Below are 26365 nucleotides of genomic sequence, written 5' to 3' on the forward strand. Positions count from 1 at the left end.
GACTTTAATGTACTGTGAATAACCTGGGTAGGTAATGGATTAAAATGCAGATTCTGATTAAGTAGGACTGGGGTGGGGTGGGAGACTCCATTTCTAATGATCTCCCAAATCATGTGCATACTGCAAGCCTGTGAGCCACACTTAGAGTAATAATGGCATATAAGAAATCAAAACAATGCCAGGTTTACGGCATACCGAATGCCGTCCTCAAGATCTGCATCTCAAGGAGTATGCAGTGCAGGAGGGGAAACTGGATAATACACAGTAAGAATAATAAAGCTATACATAATATGTCCCTTAAGATAAAGACAGACCAAGGCAGGTGGATCACGAGGTCAGGAGTTTGAGACTAGCCTGGCCAACACAGTGAAACCCCGTCTCTACTAAAAATACAAAAAATTAGCTGGACATAGTGGCAGGTGCCTGTAATCCCAGCTACTCGGGAGGCTGAGGCAGGAGAATCACTTGAACCCAGGAGGCAGAGGTTGCAATGAGCCGAGATCGCGCCATTGCACTCCAGTCTGGGCAAAAGTGTGAGACTCCATCTCAAAAAAAAAAAAAAAAAAAAAAAAATCGTAAAAAGAAAAGACAGACAAAGACAATCCCAAAAGGGGACAAATGACTTCTGCCAGAGCTCTTAGGGTGGGTGAAGAATCAGAGCAGTGGAGGAGGAGGCAGTTTAGAGGGGTCCTGAAGGATGGGTTTGATGCAGCAGGCAGGCATTCCAGCAAAGAGAAGAGGGAGAAAGGGACTTGCAACTGACTATGGTTTGAAATGGATCACAAAAGGGCTCAGTGCTTGGATTTGTCAGTGATCAGTAAATTATTATAAATTGATCACTAAGTCATTAGGAAAGTTTGGAAGACATAAAGGTAGAGAATTTGTTGTTATGAGATTTGTTCAAATAAGATTTGAATACAATTTCCTCTCATATAGTGTATTGAGGGTAACCTTAAACATTTTAGGAATTGTTGAGTTTTTTTTTTTTTTCAGTTTTTACTTGAATTTGCTCCTTTTTCTCTGTTAGGAGCAGCTGTGCAGCCCTGCTCTGTCTCGGGGAAAGGGGTCTGCCGGAATCTGAGAGGTTTGCCAGAAGAAACGAGAGGGTGACCTTATCTCCCTTGGTTTTTGTTGCTTTTTTTTTTTTTTTTCTCTTTTTTTCTTTCTAGTTTCACTGATAAAAATGACTTTGTGTTCCAAAGAAAGAAGCAGTTGGCACAGAATAGAGAGTTCCATGTTTTATTTCATCAAAGTGCTGGCAAATTTCCCCACTAATGCCTTGTGGGAAAACCTTCCCAGGCTCTAATTACATCTCTCCGTCACTAGGGAAGTAAAGTTAATATTTCCTTATATTCTTGCATAAGGTGGGAGGGCTTGGGAGAAAAGCAATAAGGCTTTTGATTAATAGTATTTGCATAATGTCCTTCTCCAAGAGCTTTCATTACGTTCATTGCATTAATGCCTGTCCCATGCTTATGGTCAGTTGAGGGGTAAGTTTGACACCTCAGGGTCCTGCAGAGACAGGAACCGTGGTCAGTACTGGAGATAAGGATTCCAGCTCTGACCTGGGTGGGGCAGAGGAAAGGTGGGCGTGGGCAACAAGTTTCCATGTGGTTACTGTTCTAGTTGTTCCTGCACCTGTTTGTGCCCCATGATATCCCCCTGGCTGCTCTTGTCCCATGTCCACCAGGGACCATGCTCACCTCCACTTCCGATGTGAGCAAGGAGAGATTGTGAAAAGGAAGGAACACAATTTTGGGAACCCAGCATTTCGGTGACTTATATCAATGTGACATATAGTGCAGCTGGCTTCACTCTGCTTCTTTAGAATTTCCTTCTTGGAGTAAAAGTAGCCAGCATTGTATTACTTTCTCTATCCTTTGTCTCAACTCATATCCATTATGACACAATTCTTATATAATAAGACACAATTCTAGTATAATAAACATTCTAGTATAATGACAGACATTGAAAGAAAAATGATGGCGGCCGAGGCCAAGCATAAAAACACTTTAGGGTGAGACCAGCTTTTGTCTAAATTACCATAATATCCCTTTTACTGAATTATGTCTTGAGCAAGATTTGTCTATCCTCAGTTACTCTTCAGTGATGGTGTGCAAATTTCCCAACCTGATACCACTTTCCTTCTCAGGGAACCTGCCTTACACCTCCCACAGGGTTTGGTGTCTCAGTGGCTTCCAGGAGCCTGGCAGTTAGAACCAGAATCCCTGCCACAGAACTGTTGATGTGAGTGAACACAGCACAACCCCAAAGATTTCCTTTTCTCTGCGTTTCATTCCAGTCTAGAAAGAAGAAAACAAGATTGAATAGAATCGGCCATTCTTATATCCTCAGGACTGCCAGGTCATTGGGAGGTGGATGCCGTTTGGGGACCCCTGGAACATAAATGCTTTTCTTGGCAGCCTGTGTCATTTTGCCTGCTGACTTAAAAAGTGGACTGCAGTTGAAATCTGCTCAGAGAGACAGGTCCAGCAAAACTGTCACTTTCTAATGTCTGCACAGAAAAAAAGCGAACATGACCACTGGTGCAATTTCCACTTGCAGCTCCCTTGAACAAGGCACTTCCCTCCCTCCCTGCACACCGGGACTTCGTATTGTTCTTGTTGGTGGTCTGTAGAGCTCTCCCTCCCTTTGCTGTGAGACCTGCTTGCAATATCACCTTGTCCTGGTATACTAACAAAATCTGTTGATTAAAACCCAAATCAACAGCACAAATCTCGAGTACGTGTCATGAGACTCGCTACATCCTTAGCACCTACGAAAAATGCCAACACTTAGACCTGCAAACACAAATGGGAGATGCTCAAAGTCACCATTGGCTATGATCTCTGCCCTTAATTTACAGAAGTGTAAATTCTCCTGCAAAAAAGAAAACAAGCTAAGATAGTGCAACCAAGTAAAAGAAATGCATTTTATGTTTCCTCTTTTTATGATATGTTTGTTTTATTAGATAGCTGCTGCTCTGGTGCCGATCATAATATCAAAAGACACAATCCTGAATGCTGTCATCCTGAATGTTGAAATCTCCCAAAATTAAATCCCTAAAACCCCAAATGCCTAAAGTCTAAATCCCTAAAGTCTAAAATCCCTAACATCTGCAATCCTGAAAAACCACAATCCTGAAAGATTAAAATCCCACATGCTGTAATTCTGAAAGCCAAATTCTGGGGAAAGGATTTAGTGAGTTTTTAGTTGCGTCATGTTAGTTACATCACGGTAGTTGGAACTATTACCTTTTTATTGTCTTTATTTGGAAATTGGATATGGTTTAAGAAGATGCATATAGGTGCCAAGCTGACAAGGGATGGACTTGTGGACTTAATTTTAAGTGTCAACTTGATTAGATTAAGGAATACCTTGAAACCTGGTAAAGCATTATTTTGGGTGTTTCTTTGAGGGTATTTCCACAGAGATTAGTGTGAGTCTGTGTGGACTAGGTAGGGAAGATCTGTGTTTAATGTTGGCAGGCACCATCCAATTGTCAAGGGTCCAGAGAAAACAAATGCAGAAGGCAAATTGGTCTCTCTCTGAGAACTGAGACACACTTTTTCCTGACTCCATGGACATCAGAAATCTGACTGCATGAAAGTGCATTATAACAACGTTGACTTTGTGCGTAAGCACTGTGCGTATACATAACAATGCTGGGATTTCCTCAACAGATGAAGAGATGTCTGGACACCTGCATTTGTGAAAAATAAGATTTATTGAGATCTCCGCTCTTTGGCCGCATATGACCCCCTTTGCAGGTCTGTTCCATGGTGAGCACTTTCCCATTCGTTGCCTGATTACATCACGTGATTACTGTGGGAGGAATTGTCACTATCATTGCTTTTCTTTTTTTTTTTTTTCTTTTTTTTTGAGACGGAGTCTCTGCCGCCCGGGCTGGAGTGCAGTGGCCGGATCTCAGCTCACTGCAAGCTCCGCCTCCCGGGTTCACGCCATTCTCCTGCCTCAGCCTCCCGAGTAGCTGGGACTACAGGCGCCCACCACCTCGCCCGGCTATATTTTTGTATTTTTTAGTAGAGACGGGGTTTCACTGTGTTAGCCAGGATGGTCTCGAGCTCCTGACCTCGTGATCCGCCCGTCTCGGCCTCCCAAAGTGCTGGGATTACAGGCTTGAGCCACCGCGCCCGGCCTCATTGCTTTTCAATTGCGGTCACAGAAGGTGCTGAGGGGGAGGCCCAGCTGTGTGCTCTGGCCACTCTACCAATATGCCTCCCATCCCTACTGGGTCTAGAGCATTTTGTATCCCACTGTGGAAGACTGAGCTTTGTAGACAGTTGAGGACAAAACTTAGCTAGGAAGTTTCTGACTTCTGGAAGCTCTTATTTACATGACAGTGAGGAAAGGAACAGATGAGTGCTCTACACTGGGAGGTAACAGGAAAATTTTCCACAATTTTATCTAAAAAATTAGTCTATTTTTATCAAAAAAACAAGTGCTAATTAGGAAATTAGCTCTTCTGTTAATCTTCAGCATTGTTCTCAGAAGAGCATAAGCTTGTATATCTGCTTCCTCTTAAGTAAAAACTTAAAAATTGGGAGATGGGCTGTACATTAAGACAAAAATACCACAGGAAGAGAATATGAACAAAATGTCATTTATTTAGTTTGGTTGCATTGTCTTAGCTTCTCTTCCTGTTTACAGGAGAATTTACAATTCTGTGGGTTAAAGGCAGAGATCATAGCCAATGGTGACTTTGAGCATTGCCCATTTGTGTTTGCAGGTCTGTGTTGGCATTTTTCATGGGTGCTAAGGGTGCATGCAGTGAGTCAAGCGACATCTACTTGAGATTTTAGCTTTTTGCACAGATGCAAAAGCTTATTGGCATCTGATGTACTTCCTTCTCATTCACAGCATAAAATGTGATTTCACGGTGATGCCTTTTCTCCTTGGTATTGCATCTGGGTACACACTCGGCTCTTTCTTAGGTCGTGGTGGGATTTCTTGGAACCCCTGCAGCTCTGGAGGTGGAAGTATAGTGGCATGAACATTCCTTCCTAACGGCCATGTCATGGTGTGTTTCTGTCCGGGAATGGGACCACGCTGCTTTGCCTTCCCTGCCCATGAGGACATCAGTCTGTCCTATAAGGATCACGTGGAATGTTGTCATGGTGCATTATTCATGATAAACTCTGACAGCTTCAAGGTTAGATGTGCTGCTGAATACAAAACACCAAGCCAAGCCAAAAGCATTTTTTTTCTCTCCTCTACCTCCTCTTCCCAAATGGTTCTTAGCTGAAACTTGTACATGCTTTCCTACTAGCTGAGCTGTAGCAGGAAGCTGTGCCAACAGTGGACACATCTTACTCATGTTTTATGCATCTGCCTGTGAGAATCTGTAAGAGACACAAGCTTTTCATGTTGTAGAATCTGGTTGATGAAGCAGTATGTGGTTCGGGAAGTCTCTCTTGCACTTCGAAGACTGATTTTGAAGCTGCTCTCAGGTTTTCTGTGCTTCTTCTGCCCTCTTAGAATGGCTAAGAGGCTGCCTGGGATCCCAGGTAGGTCTTGGCCCTAAGGCCTCAGCTGCTCCATAGAAGGTGGTCAGACAGGATGAGGCAGTGACTTTGATCATCTAGAGCCTCACACCTGTAATCCTAGCACTTTGGAAGGCTAAGGCAGGAGAATTGCTTGAGCCCAGGAGTTTGAGACCAGCCTCAGCAACACTGTGAGATCCCTTCTCTACAAAAAAATGACAAAAACAATTAGCTAAGCACAATGTCGTGCACTTGTGTTCCCAGCTACTCAGGAGGTGGAAGTGGGAACACTGTTTTAGCCTGGGAGGCTGAGGCTGCAGTGAGCTATGATTGTGCCACTGCACTCCACTCCTGCCTGGGTACAGAGCAAGACGCTGTCTCAAAATCAAACAAACAAACAAACAAACAATCAGAAAACTCAATAGAAATGAAAGGGATGTGCTAATGATCCGATGCAAATCCCCAAATTGACATGAACCTTCCCATTACAGCAATTTTAGGTCCAAACTGTCTCTGTATTTGATGCAAATGGTTGATTTACACTTAATAGGAAGTCTGCTTGGACTGCCGTGGCAAAGTACTACAGACTGTGTGGTTTAAACAATAGAAACTTATTGTCTCACTGTTCTGGAGGTTGGAATTCTACATCAAGTTGAGAGTAGGGTTGGTCTCTTCTGAGGTCTGTCTCTTTGGCTTGCAGACAGCTGTTTTCTCCTTGTGTCTTCACGCAGTCTTCCTTCTGTACACATTGGTGTCTGAATCTCTTTTGATAAGGGCACCAGTCATACTGGATTCGGATGCCTCCTTGTGACCTCACTGAAACTGAGTGGACCTCTTCAAAGGTCCTGTCTCCAAATACAATTAAATTCTGAGGTCCTGGGGGTTAGGATTCCAACATATGAATGTTGCAAAGGACACAATTTAGCCTGAAACAGGAGGCCTAAAGGGCTCAGGACAGGGCTAAATACTAAACACATTCAGGTATTTTTACAAAATTTGAATAATTTGGTTTGACTATCTGTGGTCATATGTAGACATTTGATTGAAACTTTTTTTTTAAAGCAGACTTTTTGACACTGTAAGTTGATTCTTCCCACAAGTGAACTTAGCTGGTTTTCACATTTTGTTTATCTCAGAGACTGGCTCTTAGGCCAGTATATCACGGTCACAAACAACCATCTACTGAATATTTGCCAGATCTACCATGCCATGGTGGACAAACTATGCATAAAAGAAACCCCCACGTTCAAGGAGTATACAGCCTGGTTGGAATAAAATATAAATAGTACAAATATGTGAAACTTCAGCTACCATTATAATTGATTTTTTTTTTTTTTTTTTGGAATTGATGTTTGTTTGTGTATGAGGACGTATTTCTTTTTTTCTTTTCTTTTTTTATTTTGAGACGGAGTCTTGCTCTGTTGCTCAGGCTGGAGTGCAGTGGCGCGATCTTGGCTCACTGCAAGCTCCACCTCCTGGGTTCATGCCATTCTCCTGCCTCAGCCTCCCAAGTAGCTGGGACTACAGGCGCATGCCACCATGACTGGCTAATTTTTTTTTTTTTCCAGTAGAGCCAGGATTTCACCATGTTAACCAGGATGGTCTCAGTCTCTTGACCTTGTGATCCACCTGTCTCGGCCTCCCAAAGTGCTGGGATTACAGGCATGAGCCACCGTGCCTGGCCATGAAGACATATTTCAATAGGCAGAGACACAAATTAACCTAGTACCAGCTGAAAAGAGGACTTATTATTTGGTGTGACCAGAGGTGGCAAGAGTGATCAGAACTAACAGTTCCTTCACTTTTTTCTCTGTATTGTGGCTTATTCTTTCAAACCCCTTGTTTCAGTTATCTATTGCTGCATGTGGTAGGCTGAATGATACCCACCCCTCTCCAAAGATATCCACATCCTACTCCTTGGAACCTATAAATGTTACCATATTTGGAAAAGGGGTTCTTCAGATGTGACTGAATTAGAGACCTTGATGAGGACATCATCCCAGATTATCTGAGGTGGGTCCTATATGACATCAGATCACGTCTGAGAGAGGCAGAGGGAGATCGGACCAACTGAAGAGGAGGTGGTGATGTAACCACAGAGGCAGAGATTGGAGTGGTGGCCCCAAGCTAAGGAATTCCAGCAGCTGCTGGAAGAGACAAGGACAGGATTTTCCCCAAGAATATTGGGAGGGAATACAGTCCGTCAATACCTTGATATTAGCTCAGTAAAACTGATTTCAGACTTCTGGCTTCTGAAACCGTGAGAGAATACATTTATGTTGTTTTAAGCCTGTAAGTTTGTGGTAATTAGTTACAGCAGCCACATCCAACTTATATACGGCATAACCACCACAAAACTTAAAACAGTGTCAAAGAGTTATGCTAGCAAAATGGTAGAGTTTGTAGCTCCAACTTTGTTTCCCCACAGAAACATCAAAAAACGAACAGAAACCATTAGAGCCAATATGGTCAGAACTCTGGAAAATAGGCAAAGGTTTACAGCAACCAAACAAACACTGAATAAAGAAAAAGGCCTCTTGAAAATGGTAGGAAACTTTGTAGCATTTTTATTTGCTCATGTCCCAACCTTCTCTCTAGCAAGACAGTTCTCTTGATGATGACAGCCTTCATTCCCAGTGTAGGACCCTGGTCCCTGATTACAGAGGGACTAGAGAAGACCTTACTTATTGTGGATATCTGTTGTAACCTGTCTGGGGGCTACCTTAAGGACTGACATAGGCATGTATCTCTGTTTAACCTAACTCAGAACATAGGCTAGAAAAATGGCAGGCATTGCTTGCAAATGCTCAAAGTGAACTAACAAACTGCAAAAACCTGGGGCAAAAGATTACTGGTTGAGGTGTACAATAAGCCATCTAAAGTCCAGGTGCAAAAGCTGGGAGAGAGTCTGTGGGAAATTGGGACATTCAAAAGCACCATGTATTACAGGAAAATGTAGAAAGCCATGCGTATATTTGGGGTAAGATGCATGCTAAGAAAATAGGAGAGAAGACCCTAAGCTTTCACTTCAGACTGATCCTTGAGTTAGGTGTAAGGTTGGGTAAGTATTTTAGGAGTTCCCCAGCACAGAGCCAATCTGCAAAGACTGAGAAAGGAAGTTTGGAAAAGTACCTACAAATGGACTATTACAGCCATCAAAAATAAACACCAGCAAACCCTGGGGAAGGGTGAGAGTCTGATAGTCAGAGTTTACATTATAATATTTAAGTGCCCAATGTTCAACAAAATATCACAAGGCATACAAAGAAATGAGAACACATGGCCCATTCAAAGAGGCAAAATAAGTGGACAGAAACTATCCCTGAGAAAGCCCAGACATCAAATTTATTAGACAAATACTTTAAAATGATTGTCTTGATGTCCAAAGAACTAAAAGAAAACACGGACAAAGAACTAAAGGAAACCAGAAAGACAATGTATGGACAAAATGAGAAGATAAATAAAATGACAGAAATTATAAAAATGGATCAAACAGAAATTCTGAAGCTGAAAACTGAAAACTTAAATGAAGAATTTACTAGAGGGTTTGACAGAAGATTTGAGCAGGCAGAACAAAGAATCAGTGAATTTGAAGATACTACAATGGAAATTATTGAGTTTAAAGAGCAGAAAGCAAAAAGAATGAAGAGAAGTAAAGAGAACTGAAGGGACTGTAGGACATCATGAAGCAGTTATATATACATGTATATACACATGTATACATACACATATATGTATATATGTGTATACACACATGTATATGTATATATGTGTGTATACACACACACACACACACACACACACGTGTATATATGAGAGAGAAAGGGCCAGAAAGAATATCTGAAGAAATAATGGCTGAAGACCACTTTCTAAATTTGTTGAAAGACATGAATCTACAAATTCAAGAGCTCAATGGACTATAAACTCAAAGAGATTATATGAAAACACATTATAATTAAACTGTCAAAAGCCAAAGACATAAAGAATCTTGAAAGTAGCGAGAAGGAAACAATTTGCCACATACAAGAGATCCTCAATACGTTAACAGCAATTTTCTCATCAGTAATCATAGAGGCCAGAAGGCAATTGGATGGCATGTTTAAAGTGTGGAAAGAGGGGGCAAGGGAAGGGAGAGCATTAGGACAAATGTCTAATGCATGTGGGGCTTAAAACCTAGATAGGTGCAGCAAACCACCATGGCACATGTATACCTATGTAACAAATCTGCATGTTCTGCACATGTATCCCAGAACTTAAAGTAAAATTAAAAAAAATAAAGTGTGGAAATTCTATACTCAGCAAAATTCTTCTTCAAAAATGGAGGGGGAAATTAAGACATTCTCAGATTTTAAAAAGAGCTGAGGAAGTTTATTAGCACTAGACCTGCTCTTCAAGAAATACTAGAGGGAGTCCTACAGGTTGAAATGGAAGGACACTAGATAGCAGCTTATATGAAGAAATATGAGATCTCAGTAAAGGTAAATATATTGATAAATATAAAAGCCAGCATTGTTGTATTTTTGATTTATAGCTTCACTTTTTATTTTTTTCGTGATTTGAAAGACAACTACACAACATTTATTATTTATAAAGTCACAAATCTATGTTACTGGGCACACAGGGTAAAAAGATGGAATTTGTGACAATAATAATGTAAGGAAGGGTGGAACTGTATAAGAGCAGAGATTTTATATGCTATTGAAGTTGGTATCAGTTAAAATTAGATTGTTATAACTTTAAGAATGTAAATGTAATCCCTATGGCAACCACAAATAAAATATGCACAAAAGGAAACGAGAAGGGAAATAAAATGGCTTAATACTAAAAAAGTCAACTAAACACAAAACAAGGCAGTAATGGAGGAAATGAGGGACAAAAAATGTGTATGGTATGTGGAAAATAAATAACAAAACGGCAGAACTAAGTTCTTCTCTATCAGTAATTACTTTATTATTATTATTCATTAATTTTTAAGAGCCAAGGCTGGGCGTGGTGGCTCACGCCTGTAATTCCAGCACTTTGGGAGATTGAGGCAGGCAGATCACCTGAGGCCAGGAGTTTGAGACCAGCCTGGCCAACATGGTGAAATCCCGTCTCTACAAAAATACAAAAATTAGCTAGGTGTGGTGGTGGGCGCCTGTACTTGGGAAGCTGAGGCAGGAGAATCGCTTGAACCTGGGAGGCGGAGGTTGCAACTGAGATTGTGCCATTGCACTCTAGCCGGGGCAATAGATTGTCTCCAAAAAAAAAAAAAAAAAAAAAAAAAGAGAGAGAGAGAGAAAGAGAGAGGGAGACAAGAGCCTCAGTCTGTTACTCAGGCTGGAGTGCAGTGGCATGTTCATAGCTCACTGTAGCCTTGAACTCCTGGGCTCAAGCAATCCTCTCACCTAAGCATTCTAAGTAGCTGGGACTACAGGCACACACCACTGTGCCTGGCTTTTTTTTTTTTTTTCCTGTAAGTTATTGGGGTAGGTGGTATTTGGTTACCTGAGTAAGTTCTTTAGTGGTGATTTGTGAGATTTTGGTGCACCCATCACCCGAGCAGTATACACTGCACCATATTTGTAGTCTTTTATCCCTCACCCACCTCTCACTCTTCCCCTCAAGTCCCCAAAGTCCACTGTATCATTCTTATGCCTTTGCGTCCTCATAGCTTAGCTATCAGTGAGAACATATGATGCTTGGTTTTCCATTCCTGAGTTACTTCACTTAGAATAATAGTCTCCAATCTCATCCAGGTCACTGCAAATGCTGTTAATTCATTTCTTTTAATGACTGCATAGTATTCCATTGTGTGTGTGTGTGTATGAGTTTCTTTATCCACTCACTGATTGATGGGCATTTGGGTTGGTTCCACGATTTTGCTATTGTGAATTGTGAATTGTGCCACTATAAACATGTGTGTGCAAGTATCTATTTTGAATAATGACTTCTTTTCCTTTGGGTAGATACCCAGTAGTGGGATTGCTGGATCAAATGGTAGTTGTACTTTTAATTCTTTAAGGAATTGCCACACTGTTTTCCACAGTGGCTGTAATAGTTTACATTCCCACCAGCAGTGTAGAAGTGTTCCCTGTTTACCGTATCCATGCCAACATCTACTATTGTTTTTTTATTTTTTTGATTATGGCCATTCTTGCAAGAGTAAGGTGGTATCACACTGTGGTTTTGATTCGCATTTCTCTGATCATTAGTGATGTTGAACATTTTTCCTATGTTTCTTGGTCATTTATATATCTTCTTTTGAGACTTGTCTATTCATGTCCTTAGCTCACTTTTTGATGGGATTGTTCGTTTTTTTCTTACTGATTTGTTTGAGTTTGTTGTAGATTCTGTTTATTAATCCTTTTCAGGTGCATAGATTATGGAGATTTTTCCCACTCTGTGGGTTCTGTTTACTCTGCTGACTGTTCCTTTTGCCATGCAAAAGCTCTTTAGTTTAATTAGGTCCCAGCTATTCATCTTTGTTTTTATTGCATTTGCTTTTGGGTTCTTGGTCATGAAATCCTTGCCTAACCAATGTCTAGAAGGGTTTTTCCAATATTATCTTCTAAAATTTTTATAGTTTCAGGTCTTAGGTTTAAGTCCTTAATCCATCTTGAGTTGAATTTTGTATAAGGTGAGAGATGAGGATCCAGTTTCATTCTCCTACATGTGGCTGGCCAATTATCCCAGCACCATTTGTTGAATAGGGTGCCCTTACCCACTTTATGTTTTTGTTTACTTTGTCGAAGATCAGCTGGCTGTAAGCATTGGGGTTTATTTCTGATTTCTCTTTTCTATTCCATTGGTCTATGTGCCTATTTTTATACCAGTACCATGCTGTTTTGGGGACTATGGCCTTATAGTATATTTTGAAATCAGGTAATGTGATGCCTCCAGATTTGTTCTTCTTCTTTAGTCTTGCTTTGGCTATGTGGGCTCTTTCTTATGGAACATACGAATTTTAGAATTGTTTTTTTCAAATTCTGTGACAAATGATGGTGGTATTTTGATGGGGATTGTGTTGAATTTGTAGATTGCTTTGGGCAGTATGGTCATTTTCATAATATTGATTCTTCCCATCCATGAGCATGGGATGTGTTTCCACTTGTTTGTGTCATCTATGAATTCTTTCAGCAGTGTTTTGTAGTTTTCCTTGTAGAGGTATTTTGATTCCTTGGTTAGGCTAGATAAAATGGATAAAATAGGATTTTTTATCCTGACTCAAGAAGAAATAGAAAATCTTGAAATAAAGAGATGGTGTGAATAATTATCTAAACTGACTCAAGAAGAAATAGAAAATCTTGAAATAAAGAGATGAAGTGAATAATCAAAAATCTTCAATATAGAGAAGTCCATGATCAGGTGGCTTCACTGGTTAATTCTAGCAAGAATTTATGAATAATTTAAACCAATTTTTCTCAAGCTCTTCTGAAATGTAGAAGAGAAGGGAAGACTTCATAACTCATTCTGAGGTCAACATTATCCTGATATCAAACAGATGCAGATATCACAAGAAAGAAAATTATAGACCAGTATCCCTTATAAATACAGTTGCAAAAATCCTCAGCAAAATACTAGCAAGTGAATCCAACAGCACATTAAAAGGATTATACACCACAACCAAGTGGAATTTATGACCACGTAGAATTTATCCTAGGAATTCAAGGGTGCTTCAACATAAGAAAATTACACGACATTAATAGAATGAAGGAAACACACACACACACACACACACACACACACGCTCATCTCAGTTGATGCAGAAAAGATATTTGACAGAATCTAACACCTTTTCATGATAAAAAATCTGTTAAAACTAGGAATAATATGGGGCTTCCTCAACATGATAAAAAAAATTTATGAAAATTGATAGTTAACATCGAACTTCTCAAGATCAGGAAAAAGATGAGATGCCTCCTTTCACTGTTGTTATTCAACATTGCTCTGCAAGTTATAGTCAGAGCAAAATAGATAAAAGGCATCATAATAGAAAGGAACAAGTAAAATTATCTCTATTTGCAGTTGACATTATCCTATATGTAGAAAACCTTAAAGAATCCACAAGAAAGCTGCTAGAGCTAATGAACAAATTCTATGAAGTTTTAGGTGTGAAAGTCAGTCATGTTTTTATCTACCTAGAATGAACAATCCCCAATGGAAAATAAGAAATAATTCTATTTATAATAGCATTTAAAATAATAAAATACTTGGAAATAAATATAACCAAAGAAGTGAAAGACTTTTACATTAAAACATGTAAAATATATTTTACCTTGAAACATGTAAATAGAGTTTACATTGAAAAATGTAAAATATCCCAGAAATACACCCATATATCTGTGGCCAATTGATTTTTGACAAGGGGTGCCATGTATGTTCAATGGGGGAAAATAGTTCTTTCAACAGGTGGTGCTGGGGCAACTGGATTTTCACATCCAAAGAATGAAGTTGGACTCCTGTCTCACACCTTACACAAAGTTTAACTCCAAATTGTGCAATGATTGTGGACAAAAGTTTGGTGGTTCTTCAAAAAGCTAAACATAGAATCACCATATGATTCAGCAATTCTACTCACAGGTATGTATGAAACAGAGACAGAGAGAAAGAGACAGAGATGGGGGAGAGAGACAGAAAGAAGAGAGAGAAACAGAGGAGAGAGAAAGAGATAGGAGAGAGAGAAAGAGACAAGGAGAGACAGAGAAGAGAGACAGAAAGAGAGAGACACAGGGATTGAGAGAGAGAGAAAGATATAGGGAGAGAGACAGAGAGACAGAAAGAGACAGGGGAGTCTCTCACACACACACGCATGTGCGCACACACAGTATCCTGGAGGAAGCTCTATCATCTTTTATGAATCTATCTTAAGAAATTATGTTGTTACTTCCACCACATGGATTCATTTGAAACAAGTCATCAAAGTTGTCCCATCTTCAAGGGGAGAAGATTTAGACCATTTTTTTTAATGTCAAAGAACTTGTGGGCATATTTTAAAATGATCACACCACTTTATTCCATGTGGCAATTGAAGACTTTTGAATTAACAACACCATGACTAGAGAAGAAGAAAAAGAGACTTCCCCTCTTGGATCCAGTATGAAAACCTTCAGGAAAGGATTGGGTTAGGTGCTGACTCCTTGGACCAATGACTATAACCAAAGGGATGAGGTACTGTAATTAGCCAAGCCTGGTTACCTGTCTGTCTCTGTGATGAGGTGGGTACATCTATTAGGAGAAGATGGGGGAACTGGTGCAGTGCAGATAAAAATTGTAGCTAGTATGCTCATTGCCTAGTGAAACCTGCACATATGAAGCAATTAGGAATGATTGAGAGCAGCATATGAATTTAAAAATGAGGGATGTTAAAAATACATAAAGAAGATTAAAATGAAAACACTCCTTACAGAGTTCGTTCATTTGGTCAATACAGTCATTTCTGTCCCAAAACCTGGTCTTATATGTTAGCTTGAAGTTGCCTCTTGCAACAGATTTTCCAGACTTTAGTCTGATGTTTACTGGGAAGCAAAGTAACCTTTGATTGTGTCTGACTGTGGCTGTCTTTCGGGGAGCTTTATGTGCTGGGCTCAGGAAAAGTTCAACCCATCAATAGGTTATCACGTGTATACTCTGGGACTGATTGGACCACATTTTCTCACTGAATTGACTGATTGATGAATTCAGTTGGCAGAATTAACTCTTCTATGTCTACTTGAATTGCCAGTTAGAAATAATTAACTCTTAATCAGCTTGGGCTAGTCAGTACTAAAAGCACCTTCATGAGCTGTGAAAATTTTAATGCATTTATTTACATATTTAGTTTTAAATTTTAGTATATTGTTAGTTGAGGTATAGTTTCCAAACAAAGAGCTGTGAAATGTTTAGTCACTGTCTCTGTACCTCTGGATGAGGACAGCTCAGCTGGGAATGGAGGGGGACTGGGTGAGGAGACCAGAATGTCAGTGTGCCCACGCAGCACACTTGTGTTTTGTCTTCTGTCCTTGAGTGCTGGTTTGTTCCTGGATAAACTAGGCATAATAATACCTACCCTGCTTTGTGGGTGGAAGGTTAAATGTGATAATGATGTGTGTGAGATGCCTGCACAGTGCCTGGAGGTATTGAAGAATTATTTGCTCCCTTTTCTTTTTCTTCCTACCCCTTACCCCCTACCCCCGGGTGCTACATGTTAGAAAACACTGTGTAAAGTGTGGATGCTTCTGAAAAATCTCCCTGCCAGCAGTTAGCGCCAATAGCATGCAGAAAATAAGATGGAATGATTTGGCTTCTTCTCTGTTTAGCAATAAGAAGCTTATTTGCACATAGCCTGATTTCTTTCAATCTGAAAAAAAAAAAAATGGAAACGAAGTAAAGCAATATATATTAAAACATGCAAATTATAATGTAGCATTTAAAGCTTGACTACTCTTCACATCTTCGTGTGGCACACTATTTTTTTTCCTCTGCAGTCTAAATTTCATGACCTTGAATCTCTCGTTTTCTGCCTGATGCTTTGTTGCATGACATTGGGTGACATTGAACAAATGAAACTGAAACCCTGCTTGGGCTTTGAAAGAACTGGCAATCCTGCTTTTGAGAGTGGAAGGAAAAAAAATGGAAAGGGGAAGGAGGAAAATGGAACATATATGGAATACTAAAGGCAAGACTGAAGAAAGAGAGATTGAAAGGTTTCTGTCTTCTGATTATGTTTCTGTGGGTATCTGCTGTTTTGTGGCCTTCACCCTCATGGGCAGAGAAGGCTAAGGTACAATTCTCAGGTAACTAGTTAATCTTTCCATTTAAAATGGTCATTTACAAACATGGAGTCCATTTCCTCTGCATAATGGCAATGAGATGGCACCTGTGCTCCTTCGAGGAACTCCTTGCTCTGGGTGATAGACTGGACAGCTAATTTGTTTTTATAAACTGTCCGGGCACTTAATTAAATGTTGCATCCTGTCTAATAAAAAAATCAACATCAAATCCACCAGCAACATGTTCTGGATGGCGGAGAGGCACGCCAGAAGAAAATCTGGAGTGGCAGTTCCTTCCAGATTTAGCAAGCTCTGCAGCTTGTCTTTGGCTGTTCTCTCATCCTGTTGCTTGGCCCAGCTCCTATTCCCAAGTCAACGAGGACATCAAAGCATGGTGTGAATGCATCAGCAGCTCTAGAGGCCCTGTCTTTGGGAGATGAATTGTGGCCCATTAAAAAAAAAAAGTTCTCTAGGGAAATTTGAGTAAGTTTCCTGCAAGTCTGGGAAATAAAACCTTTATGGTATATAAATATTTGAAAATTTATCAAGGTCTTCAGTTGGAGGAAGGCAGGCCTTGGCAGGACCAAAGGGCATCTCACAAGTGGGTAGAAAGTTATAGGAGGAATTGTTCTTTTCTGCTTTGGTGTTGGTAGTGGTAGTTGGGGATCTCTAGGCTGATTGTGTATGATCTGGAGTCTGGAGCCTTACTGCAGTTTGAACTGGTCAGAAAAGCCAAGGCCTGCCTCCTTTGCTGACTCTGTCTCACTGAGCCATAAGCATGGGGTTCTGCATTGGCCATTTCAGTCTTGCTTGTCGATGAGGAAAGGTAGATCAAGTGGGTCAAGGTGGCAAGGGCTGTATATTCAGAGTAGGGACTTAGTGGAATTGGAAAATAAGCAGCAGTGAAGAAGAGAGATCACCCCAGTGATCTTCTCATTCCCAGAAGTCTCCAGGTCCCATAGACTGAGCACCATTCAGTAATTCTATGTGTTGTATGAACGATTCCGACAATTCCATGACCTGCTTACTTCATTTGCCTGCTTGTCATAGTGTGAGAATTGTTTTCATTGTCCATTTGTTTCCTGACAGTCAAATCTCTTAATTAATAAGAAAAAAGACTTGAATTCATGGCACCATTTTATTTCCCAGTACTATTATATAGAATATCCAACCTAAGATCTAAAGACGTTTTTTCCCACCATCCCTCTAGAAGTTCCCGATCTTTGTTACATCTCAGCCCAGCTCCTCTCGCTATATCCCCTATTACAATGAATGGCAAGTCAAGCAAAATAAAGCCTAGGGGTCATTGTGGACTTTCAGCTCTCCTGGGACATGAGCCACTACACCTTTTCAATCTTATCTCCTAAGTATCTCTTCCTTCTGTGCTTTGATCTCATAAGTTTTGTCTGGACACACGCACTCACCTCTTATTGGGTCATTGGTTTCTATTTTCATCCCCCTGCAAATCATCCTTCGATCACCCTTCAATCCCTCTCCAGTCATCCTTCATGTTGTAACCAGTCTTCTTTCTAAAACTCATTTACGATTGCTTTTCTACTTCATCTCTCTGTCTGACTAATGTCACTGTCAGGACAAATGTTAAATATTGCCTGACATAAACAGCTTCTTGCCCTGGCCCTTGCTTAGCTTTCTAACTTCATTTCTTGCCATTCCTTCCCCACTTCAAGCAAATTTCTTTCTCTCTCTCTCTCTCTCTTTTTTTTTTTAAATTTGAGATGGAGTTTTGCTCTTGTTGCCCAGGCTGGAGTGCAATGGTGCAATCTCAGCTCATCGCAACCTCCGTCTCCCGGGTTCAAGCGATTATCCTACCTCAGCCTCCCGAGCAGCTGGGATTACAGGCATGTGCCACCACACCCGGCTAATTTTGTATTTTTAGTAGAGATGGGGTTTCTCTGTGTTGGCCAGGCTGGTATTGAACTACTGACCTCAGGTGATCCACCCGCCTTGGCCTCCCAAAGTGCTGGGATCACAGGCGTGAGCCACCATGCCTGGCCACAACTTTCTCTTTAGTCCCTCAGTAGTTTCCAAAGGCTAACTGTTCCTGAAGTACTGCCTTGTCCACTGTTTAGTACCTCTGCCTGCACTTACCACCTCCTTTTCCTACTAGGTCATCCAGACTTGGTTTCTGGTTGGTCATGGTGTGGCTCATGCCACAGTCCTAGCTTTGTAGAAGACTGAGGTGGCAGGACTTGAGGCCGGGAGTTCTAGACCAGTCTGGGCAAATAGCGGGGCCCCATGTCTACAAAAAATTAGCTAGACATGGTTCTGTGCACCTATAGTCCCAAACGTGGGAGGCTGAGACTGGAGGATTGTTTAAGCCCAGGAGGTCGAGGCTGCAGTGAGCTATGATCATACCACTGCACTCCAGCCTGGGTGACAGAGCAAGACCCTGTCTCTAAAAAACAAAAAAGACTTGGTTTCAGTTCTCCTTCCTTTGAGTGGTTGGTATATTTCTCTATCCTCATACATATTGTATTTTAGTATAGCTATTGGCTGTCCTCTTGGCCAAACTGTAAGCCTCCTGGGGAAAGAAAGAGACCCTATCTCATTTTTACTTTTTATCCCCAGCACTTAGCATAGTGCCTGGTCAAAGTAGCCTCTCAAGAAGTGGTTGTTGGATGAACAAGTGAATTCATCTTATTATCTCTTATCATCTTATTATCACTGTTACGTTATTAATAGCTGACAATTCTACTAACAATAGAATTATAAAGTATTAGCACTTTTCAGGTCAACCTCATTAAAAACCTGACCTCAAAGTTTAATTCTGCCATTTGCCAGCTGTATAAGCTTGGACAAATTACTCTTCCTAAGCTTTATTTTTTCTATCTATAAAATGGGATAATAGGGTTGTTTGGAGAATTAAATAAGATGGTGCAAGCTAAATATTTGGGTTATATATCATTCAGAGTGAATGTTTGTTAAATTACACTCACCAGTAAAATGTTTAGATATTTTAGATCTGTTAGAGGTAGACTTTTTAATCTCTTTGGGTTTTTGTGTTCAAATTTATTTGTGAATTGAATATTTTCTTAGATAATCATTTTCTTAGATAACCTTAGCACAGCTAATTTCATGCCTGTTGAGAGTAAAGAGAAACCAGAAAGCTCACAGCAGAGGGACTTTTTCATATTTCACAGTAGACAAACAAAGTTATTTTCCGTCACAGCCATGTATTGGGCGGAATGACCTTTAGTAGCTGATGACAGCGATGCAGCAGAAGGGACAGTTTTCCACTTGACCTTTATACGATGTGCCAGCTTGTCTCATAACACAAAATAAGTTGCAATTGACAGGCTTGGTAGAACACTAACCTGACAGGAGACAGACACTGAAGCAGCCCTTGTTTGCTACAGAGCGTGGCAACTTCCGTATACCCAACGGTGACTTAGAGATGACTACTTCCTAAGTCACTGCCAGAACATTTAGCGTAATTAGTTCCTCTGGGAGTTTATTGTGAAGTGAGATTTGCTCATAATGAATTTTCATTGCCAAGGTCTTGGTTACTCGCATCTATCCCACTATAGTCTTTTGACTTTTCTCTTTGTTAGCTCTCTTCCTCTCCTCTTTGCTCTTCGCTTTTACCACAGGATGTTTTCTTCTTTTCTCTTTTTAATTTTTTTTTTTGTTTAAGACAGGGTCTCACTTTGTTGTCCAGGCTGGGGTACAGTGGCGTGATCATAGCTCACTGCTGCCTCAAATTCCTGGGCTCAGGTGATCCTCCTGCCTCAGCCTCTCAAGTAGCTGGGATTACAGGTGCATGCCACCACACTTGGTTAATTTAAAAATTTTTTTTGTAAAGACAAGGTCTCACTATGTTGCATGGGCTGGTCTTGAATGCCTGGCCTCAAGCGATCCTCCCACTTTGGCCTCTCAAAGTGCTGGGATTACAGGTGTGAGCCACCGCACTTGGCCTCTTCTCAGCTTTTCTAATGCATCATTTTTGCCGTTCCCTAAACTTGACTACTTTTAGTTTTCTACTATTGGGTGATTTTTTTCCCTTGGGGCTTTTCTGCATGAGGGCTAAAATGTGAAGTTCATAAGTTTCTTCCTTCTCCCAGATAGTCACAGGGCAGAAGTGGTTCTGAGCAGCAGGCAGGAAACATATTGTCGTATCGTTTACAGATTTGTTGGAGGAAGTTGCTACCAGTCACCTCAGGCTGCACACCTAGTTCTGACATCGACTGCATTAATAACCACAGGTAATTTACTTTACTTCTGCAGGAAGTCGCTGGAAGGGTTATATTTTCATTTGGGGTGAACAGCAAGCAACTGTGGGTATGGATCGTGAAAATTGACAATGGAAAATGGGCATGCCATTCTGGTACTTTTCCCAGCTTTTTTTCCAGAGCCAGGTCTGTCCTGATGTGAGAAATGATGTCCTCATCTGCCAAATGAGTACAATAACATTAGCTCTACCTACCTCACTGGGCTGATGAGAGAAACAGAGGAAATGATACATATAAAAACTATGCTGATTGAAAGGAGCTATGTCAACATATTAACTCAGGCTGTCCCTGGTTGAAGTATTGTGGATAATGTTATCTGCTTTTTATTCTTTTCCACACTACAGATGGGAAAAAAAAGAAAAAAAGTTTTTAGGAGAGAAAATTAGAAGAAAATATTTAAAAATATTCTCTGAAAGTTAGAATTTAATAAAATCCTTAGTACCACAGTTGAGGATTTGGCTTCATGTTCAAGCAAGTGGAATCTATTGAGACATTTGATGCATATTTATGAAATCAGAAATATCAAAACTGTGTCAAAAGATAGCAATCTTTTTTATTTTTCTTAAAGACCTTTATACAATGAAATGTTCATTTATGGACTTCAAAGCAACAGAAACTTAAGTAAACCTACAGGATATTTACAGCTCTTCAACATTTTTGGATCCATGTATTCTCTTCAGAACACCAGAAGGCTGTGCTTTTCAAACTGTGTTCTGAGGAGCCTCAGAGAGGCCTTAGGGAAGGCTGAAAGGGAAGCTTCATCTAGGGTACTTCTCGGGTTTCTATCTGTTATTAGTCCAGTAAGATTTCATCTCAAAAAAGGGCCTCTAAGGTAAAAAAAAAAAAAAAAAAAGAGAGAGAGAGAAAGAAAGAAAGAAAAAAAAAGAAAACAAACACAATTAAAAAAAAAAAAAAACAAGAAATTTTTTTTAATTTTTTTTTTATTATTATACTCTTTAAGTTCGTAGGGTACATGTGCATAATCGCAGGTTTGTTACATATGTATACTTGTGCCATGTTGTGTACTGCACCCATCAACTCGTTAGCACCCATCAACTCTCACATCCACATCAGGTATAACTCCCCAACAATCCCTCCGCCTTCCCCATAATAGGCCCTGGTGTGTGATGTCTCTTCCCCGAGTCCAAGTGATTCATTGTTCAGTTCCCACCGCAGAGTGAGAGAACATGTGTTTGAGCATTTTCTGATCTTGTGATAGTTTGCTGAGAATGATGGTTTCCAGCTGCATCCATGTCCCTACAAAGGACGCAAACTCATCCTTTTTATGGCTGCATAGTATTCCATGGTGTATATGTGCCACATTTTCTTAATCCAGTCTGTCACTGATGGACATTTGGGTTGATCCCAAGTCTTTGCTGTTATGAATAGTGCCGCAATAAACATAATGGTGCATGTGTCTTTATAGCAGCATGATTTATAACTTTGGGCATATACCTGCAATGGGATGGTTATAGGTCATATGGGTAATTTCTAGTTCTAGATCCTGAGGAATCGCCATACTGTTTTCCATAATGGTTGAACTAGTTTACAATCCCACCAACAGTGTAAAAGCCGCTCCTGCATCTCCACACATCCTCTCCAGCACCTGTTGTTTCCTTGACTTTTTAGCTTATCTGGCTCCAACTGGTGTGAGATGGTATCTCATTGTGGTTTTGATTTGCATTTCTGATGAACCAGTGAGATGATGAGCATTTTTCATGTGTCTGTTGGCTGTATGAATGTCTTTGAGAAATGTCTGTTCATATCCTTTGCCCACTTTTTGATGGGGTTGTTTGTTTTTTCTTGTAAATTTGTTTGAGTTCTTTGCAGGTTCTGGATATTACGCTCTTTGTCTGATGAGTAGACTGCAAAAATTTTCCCATTCTGTAGGTTGCCTGTTCACTTGATGGTAGTTTCAACAAAATTTTAAAAGCACTTTCTTAGCTGGGCTGTGGTTTCATGCTCGAATCCACACTGAGGCGGTGGATCATGAGAGGCCAGGAGATCGGTGACCATCCTGGCTACATGGTGAAACCCCACTTACTGAAACACAAAAATTAGCTGGGCATGGTGGCGTGGCGCCTGTAGTCCCAGCTGGCCTGGTGGGAGGGGCTGAGGCAGGAGAATGGCTGCTGAACCTGGGAGCGGAGCTGGGTATGAGCCGGGAGATCGCAAGCCACTGCACTCCAGCCTGGGCGACAGAGCTTGTGACCCATCTCAAAAAAAAAAAAAAAAAAAAAAAAAGCAGTGCCTTAAGGACTTTCAAAAATGATATCTCAGATATTTGGAAACTATTTGTTGAGAGAAAGGAAGAGATTCCTCCCAAATCCGGGATTCTTTTTCATGTTTGATAGAAGCTTGACTTTTGAGTAAAAAACACAGTATGCTAGAGGTGCTTAACCTGGAATGACCATAGTATTTGATACAAACAGGGTTCTGTAGAATGCGGACAGCTCTGCCTGGACTGCTCTATGAAATAGATCTTTCTACTTATCCACACCGGAACAAGTGTCTCCAGCGTAAACATCGCAGTGCTTCAAACACTGTTAGTCCCGGCCAAGGATGTTATTCTGTGTCCATTCCACTCAGAAGTATTCATTTTCTTCTTGGCAGCTGGAACCAATTGCTTTGGATCCACCATGGAAGCCTCAACATCCTGAACCAAACTCCTATTAATAAAACTTCCCAAATTTAAACAAAGCAAGACAGATATCCATACAGCATAGATCATGACTTCTTTAGACATCGTGAAAAGTAAAAGAGGACCCGTGTGGAAGACTATGCTCATTTATGATCAGGGTAGCATCATGCTTCTCTCCCTTTTAAAATTATTTCAGGGTAGCAGCTGTTCGGATGCTGGCCATGGGCTTGAAAAAAATCAAATGGACATTTCTGCCCACTGTACCATTTCTCCCACGCGTTTCCCAGTCCACTGTCATGGCATGAAAAAACCGCTATTGTTCTGTGTTGGAGCAGTTAGATTTTTGTAGGAGGGGGAAAAAACTACCCAAAAGCAAATGGAAAAATATGCTATGATTAATGTCAGTTATGGGAATTAAACTTCAGGGGACTTTAGGATCATTATGAAGGAATCATTTTCCCCTTGGTGGCAATATGTACTGCAGTTTCCCCTTGATATCCATGGGGGATTAATTCCAGGACGCCTGTGGATATCAAAATCCACATGTACTCAAGTCTTGTTTTCAGTGGATATGAAAAGTCAGCCCTCCATATCTGCAGGTTTTATATTTGGCGAATGCTGTATGTTTTATCCATGTTGGATTAAGGATCTGGAACCCCCGATACAGACTGTATTTATTGAAAAAAGGTCTGCCTATGAGTGGACTCGCATGTTAAATCCCGTGGTGTTCAAGGGTCAACTGTAACTGCAGGCAGAACATCTGGGCAGGAAGCTCCTGCAGGAAGACCTGTAAACTCAGGTCTGTAGAATGGCAACAGTCTTCTTCCCTTGCTTCCAGAATTGTTGCTGAGATCAGGTGCACTGGCGATGGCCTTACTCTGTACAGAACTTATTTCTGGTCTGGTTTAAGTGAGCGTTGTTCTTTCTTTGCAGTCCCGTGGTTATATCAAAGGTTACATTTCATATAGCATGTCTGTTATATCGGATTTCTCTGATGGTTTGTCCGGAGCAAACATTTTAAAATATTGGTCCTATTCTGTCTTATAACTGTCTGCTCTGGTGATTTTTGTCTCATCAGTTGGATTATGACACTGTCAGCCCAGTAGGGCCTTCAGCCAGCTCAGGCAGCACTAACTGAACTTTTCTCAGCAAACTGGGAAAATACCAACAATGCAGGAGAGGCAAGCCCCTAAACTGGGGCTTATCCCAGGAAGGTTCTTGACTTCACCCAGGAAAGAATTCAAGGGCGACCTGGCAGTGTGAGACAGCAATCATCTTTAATGAAGGGTACTGCTCCTTGCAGAGCAGGGCTAACTCATAGGCAGCACGCACAGAGTCAGCAACATATGGGCTCTTGGAACTATGTTTATTCCCACTTTCAGTTACATGCAAATTAAGGGTGAGCTAATGCAAATTGAGGGGTGGGTTATTTTAGAACTTTCTAGAAAAGGGGCAGTAACTTCTGAGTTGTGGCCATGGTGCATTTGTAAACTGTCAAGAGGCTGGTGGGATGTCTATGCTAATGACCAATGAGGGCAGCTAGGGATGGCTTTTGTCGCCATCTGCTGGTTTGCGCCAGTTTCTTCACTTGACCCTGTCTGGACCAGATCCTGTTTAGGTCAGCAGTGTTGTGAACACAAAACAAGTCCTGCCAGTTTCCTACCTCACCACCATTATTCCAGGATGTATTCTGTGGGCGCAGAACATGATGAATCACTAGAGCTGATCATCAAGAGGGACTCGAGCATCCCCACGAAGGCTGATCACTGGGGCATCACTGTGGTTGACGCAGAGTGAGGGCTGACCCCTGCTCCCTGCTTCCACACCACCATGGCCCTCTCTGTGGTCACACAGAGCCGTAACAGGCCACAAGGGAGTGACTCACTGATCCTGGAAACAGACAGCGACCCTGTAGGTCCTGGGGAATCTCTCCTGTACCGATGTGGACAACAAAGAGCACTAATGGATGTGGACCAAATCCTGTAGAGAAAGCCAACAGTATGTGGTCAAATGGGAGTTGGCCTTTTCATTTGTAACAACAAAGCTATGCTAGACACTTGACTCTCAGAACCACCCTGACAACTACCCTAACCAAATGACTTGAGAATGTAAAATAACCATTGACAACCGAATGCCAAATGCCAAACTTTGAGTGGAGATAGGCCACAGTTAAGAATAAAAGACACAGGGCACCTTGCTGTTTAAGGACAGGCTCTGAAGCCAAGTCTCTTACTGAAGACTGCTAAGATTAGGAATTCCAGGAAAAGTATGCCCCTGTGTCTATACACAGATGACTAAGGGAAGGAAGAAGAAAAGAGACTGCCTTTGGGGGAAGAGCTAGGCTCAAGGCACTGTGACAACTCTTTCCCTCCCCTCTCCGGCAGCACAGGGGTTATTGCACGCTGGTTCCCTCCCCTGGGTGAAGGGCTTCAAGACAATCACATCGAAGTTTGGGGGTGTCTACAAGAAGGGTAAACTGGTATCGCATTTGGGGCTGTGTTTGCAGGGTTTTAGAACCCACAGGCCACTTCACTGCCATCTTCAAACATAGTAAGGAGTCCTCAGGAAGAAATCAGAGTGGAAAAGTCAGGATAATGGAAAAGGCTCTTCTAGAGCCCCGCTGTTTCATGAAAAGCCAGAAACTTCTAGGTCCCCAAGGACCCAGGCAGGCAGGCAGGGCCCCTGGGCATCCCGGGAGACAGCCTAGGGAAGCAGCCCTGCCCTCATCCCCACACAGAGGATGTGCCAATTGAGCATGCAAAGCCAAATGAACTACCAAGGCAGTCGTTCAAAATACTGGTCCAATCCATTAGCAGGTGACAATATCCATTTAAAGGATGAAGACCAACATTCACTTTTAATGAACTAGAATAGAACAAATACAATATCAGAATGGGATGCATTTTTGTTCCATGTATATACAGGGTCATGGTGAATTCCCTTCCTGGAGTCACTGTCACAAACTGTGAAAGCCACTGACCTAGGGAATTAATTGTCCAGACATCAGCACTGGGCACAATAAACTTGCCACCAAATGCTCCCGGTTGTTTGGGTAAGCAGGTGTAGTCCACCCCGCAACCACCAAAAAAGAGGGAGGAAGAAGGGAGGGAGAGAGTGAAACATAGGTTCTTGCCTTTCCTCACCCCAACAGCCCCAGTGGCTGCAGAATCTGTCTGCCAGGAAAGGGAAGGAGAGATGAATGGAAGACTGGAATAATGGTGGTGAGGTAGGAAACTGGCA

At 41.3% G+C, this 26365-nt stretch overlaps 1 protein-coding gene across 5 annotated transcripts in view; it reads left to right on the forward strand.

Annotated features, from left to right (window-relative positions):
- The window catches only part of DISC1 (DISC1 scaffold protein), a 340168-nt gene that overhangs the window by 13515 nt on the left and 300288 nt on the right, over positions 1-26365 (forward strand). The window contains exon 2 of one of the 5 annotated variants that reach the window (XM_031659345.1): positions 23098-24540. The exons of the other annotated variants lie outside the window; for them this stretch is intronic. Coding sequence (XP_031515205.1) covers positions 23098-23160 — 63 coding nt within the window. The 3' untranslated portion in view covers positions 23161-24540. Of the gene's footprint in view, positions 1-23097; positions 24541-26365 lie in introns of those variants that run through there. 5 annotated transcript variants of the gene reach the window in all.

Source organism: Papio anubis, chromosome 1 (genome assembly GCF_008728515.1).
Source record: "Papio anubis isolate 15944 chromosome 1, Panubis1.0, whole genome shotgun sequence".
NCBI classification, from domain to species: domain Eukaryota; kingdom Metazoa; phylum Chordata; class Mammalia; order Primates; family Cercopithecidae; genus Papio; species Papio anubis.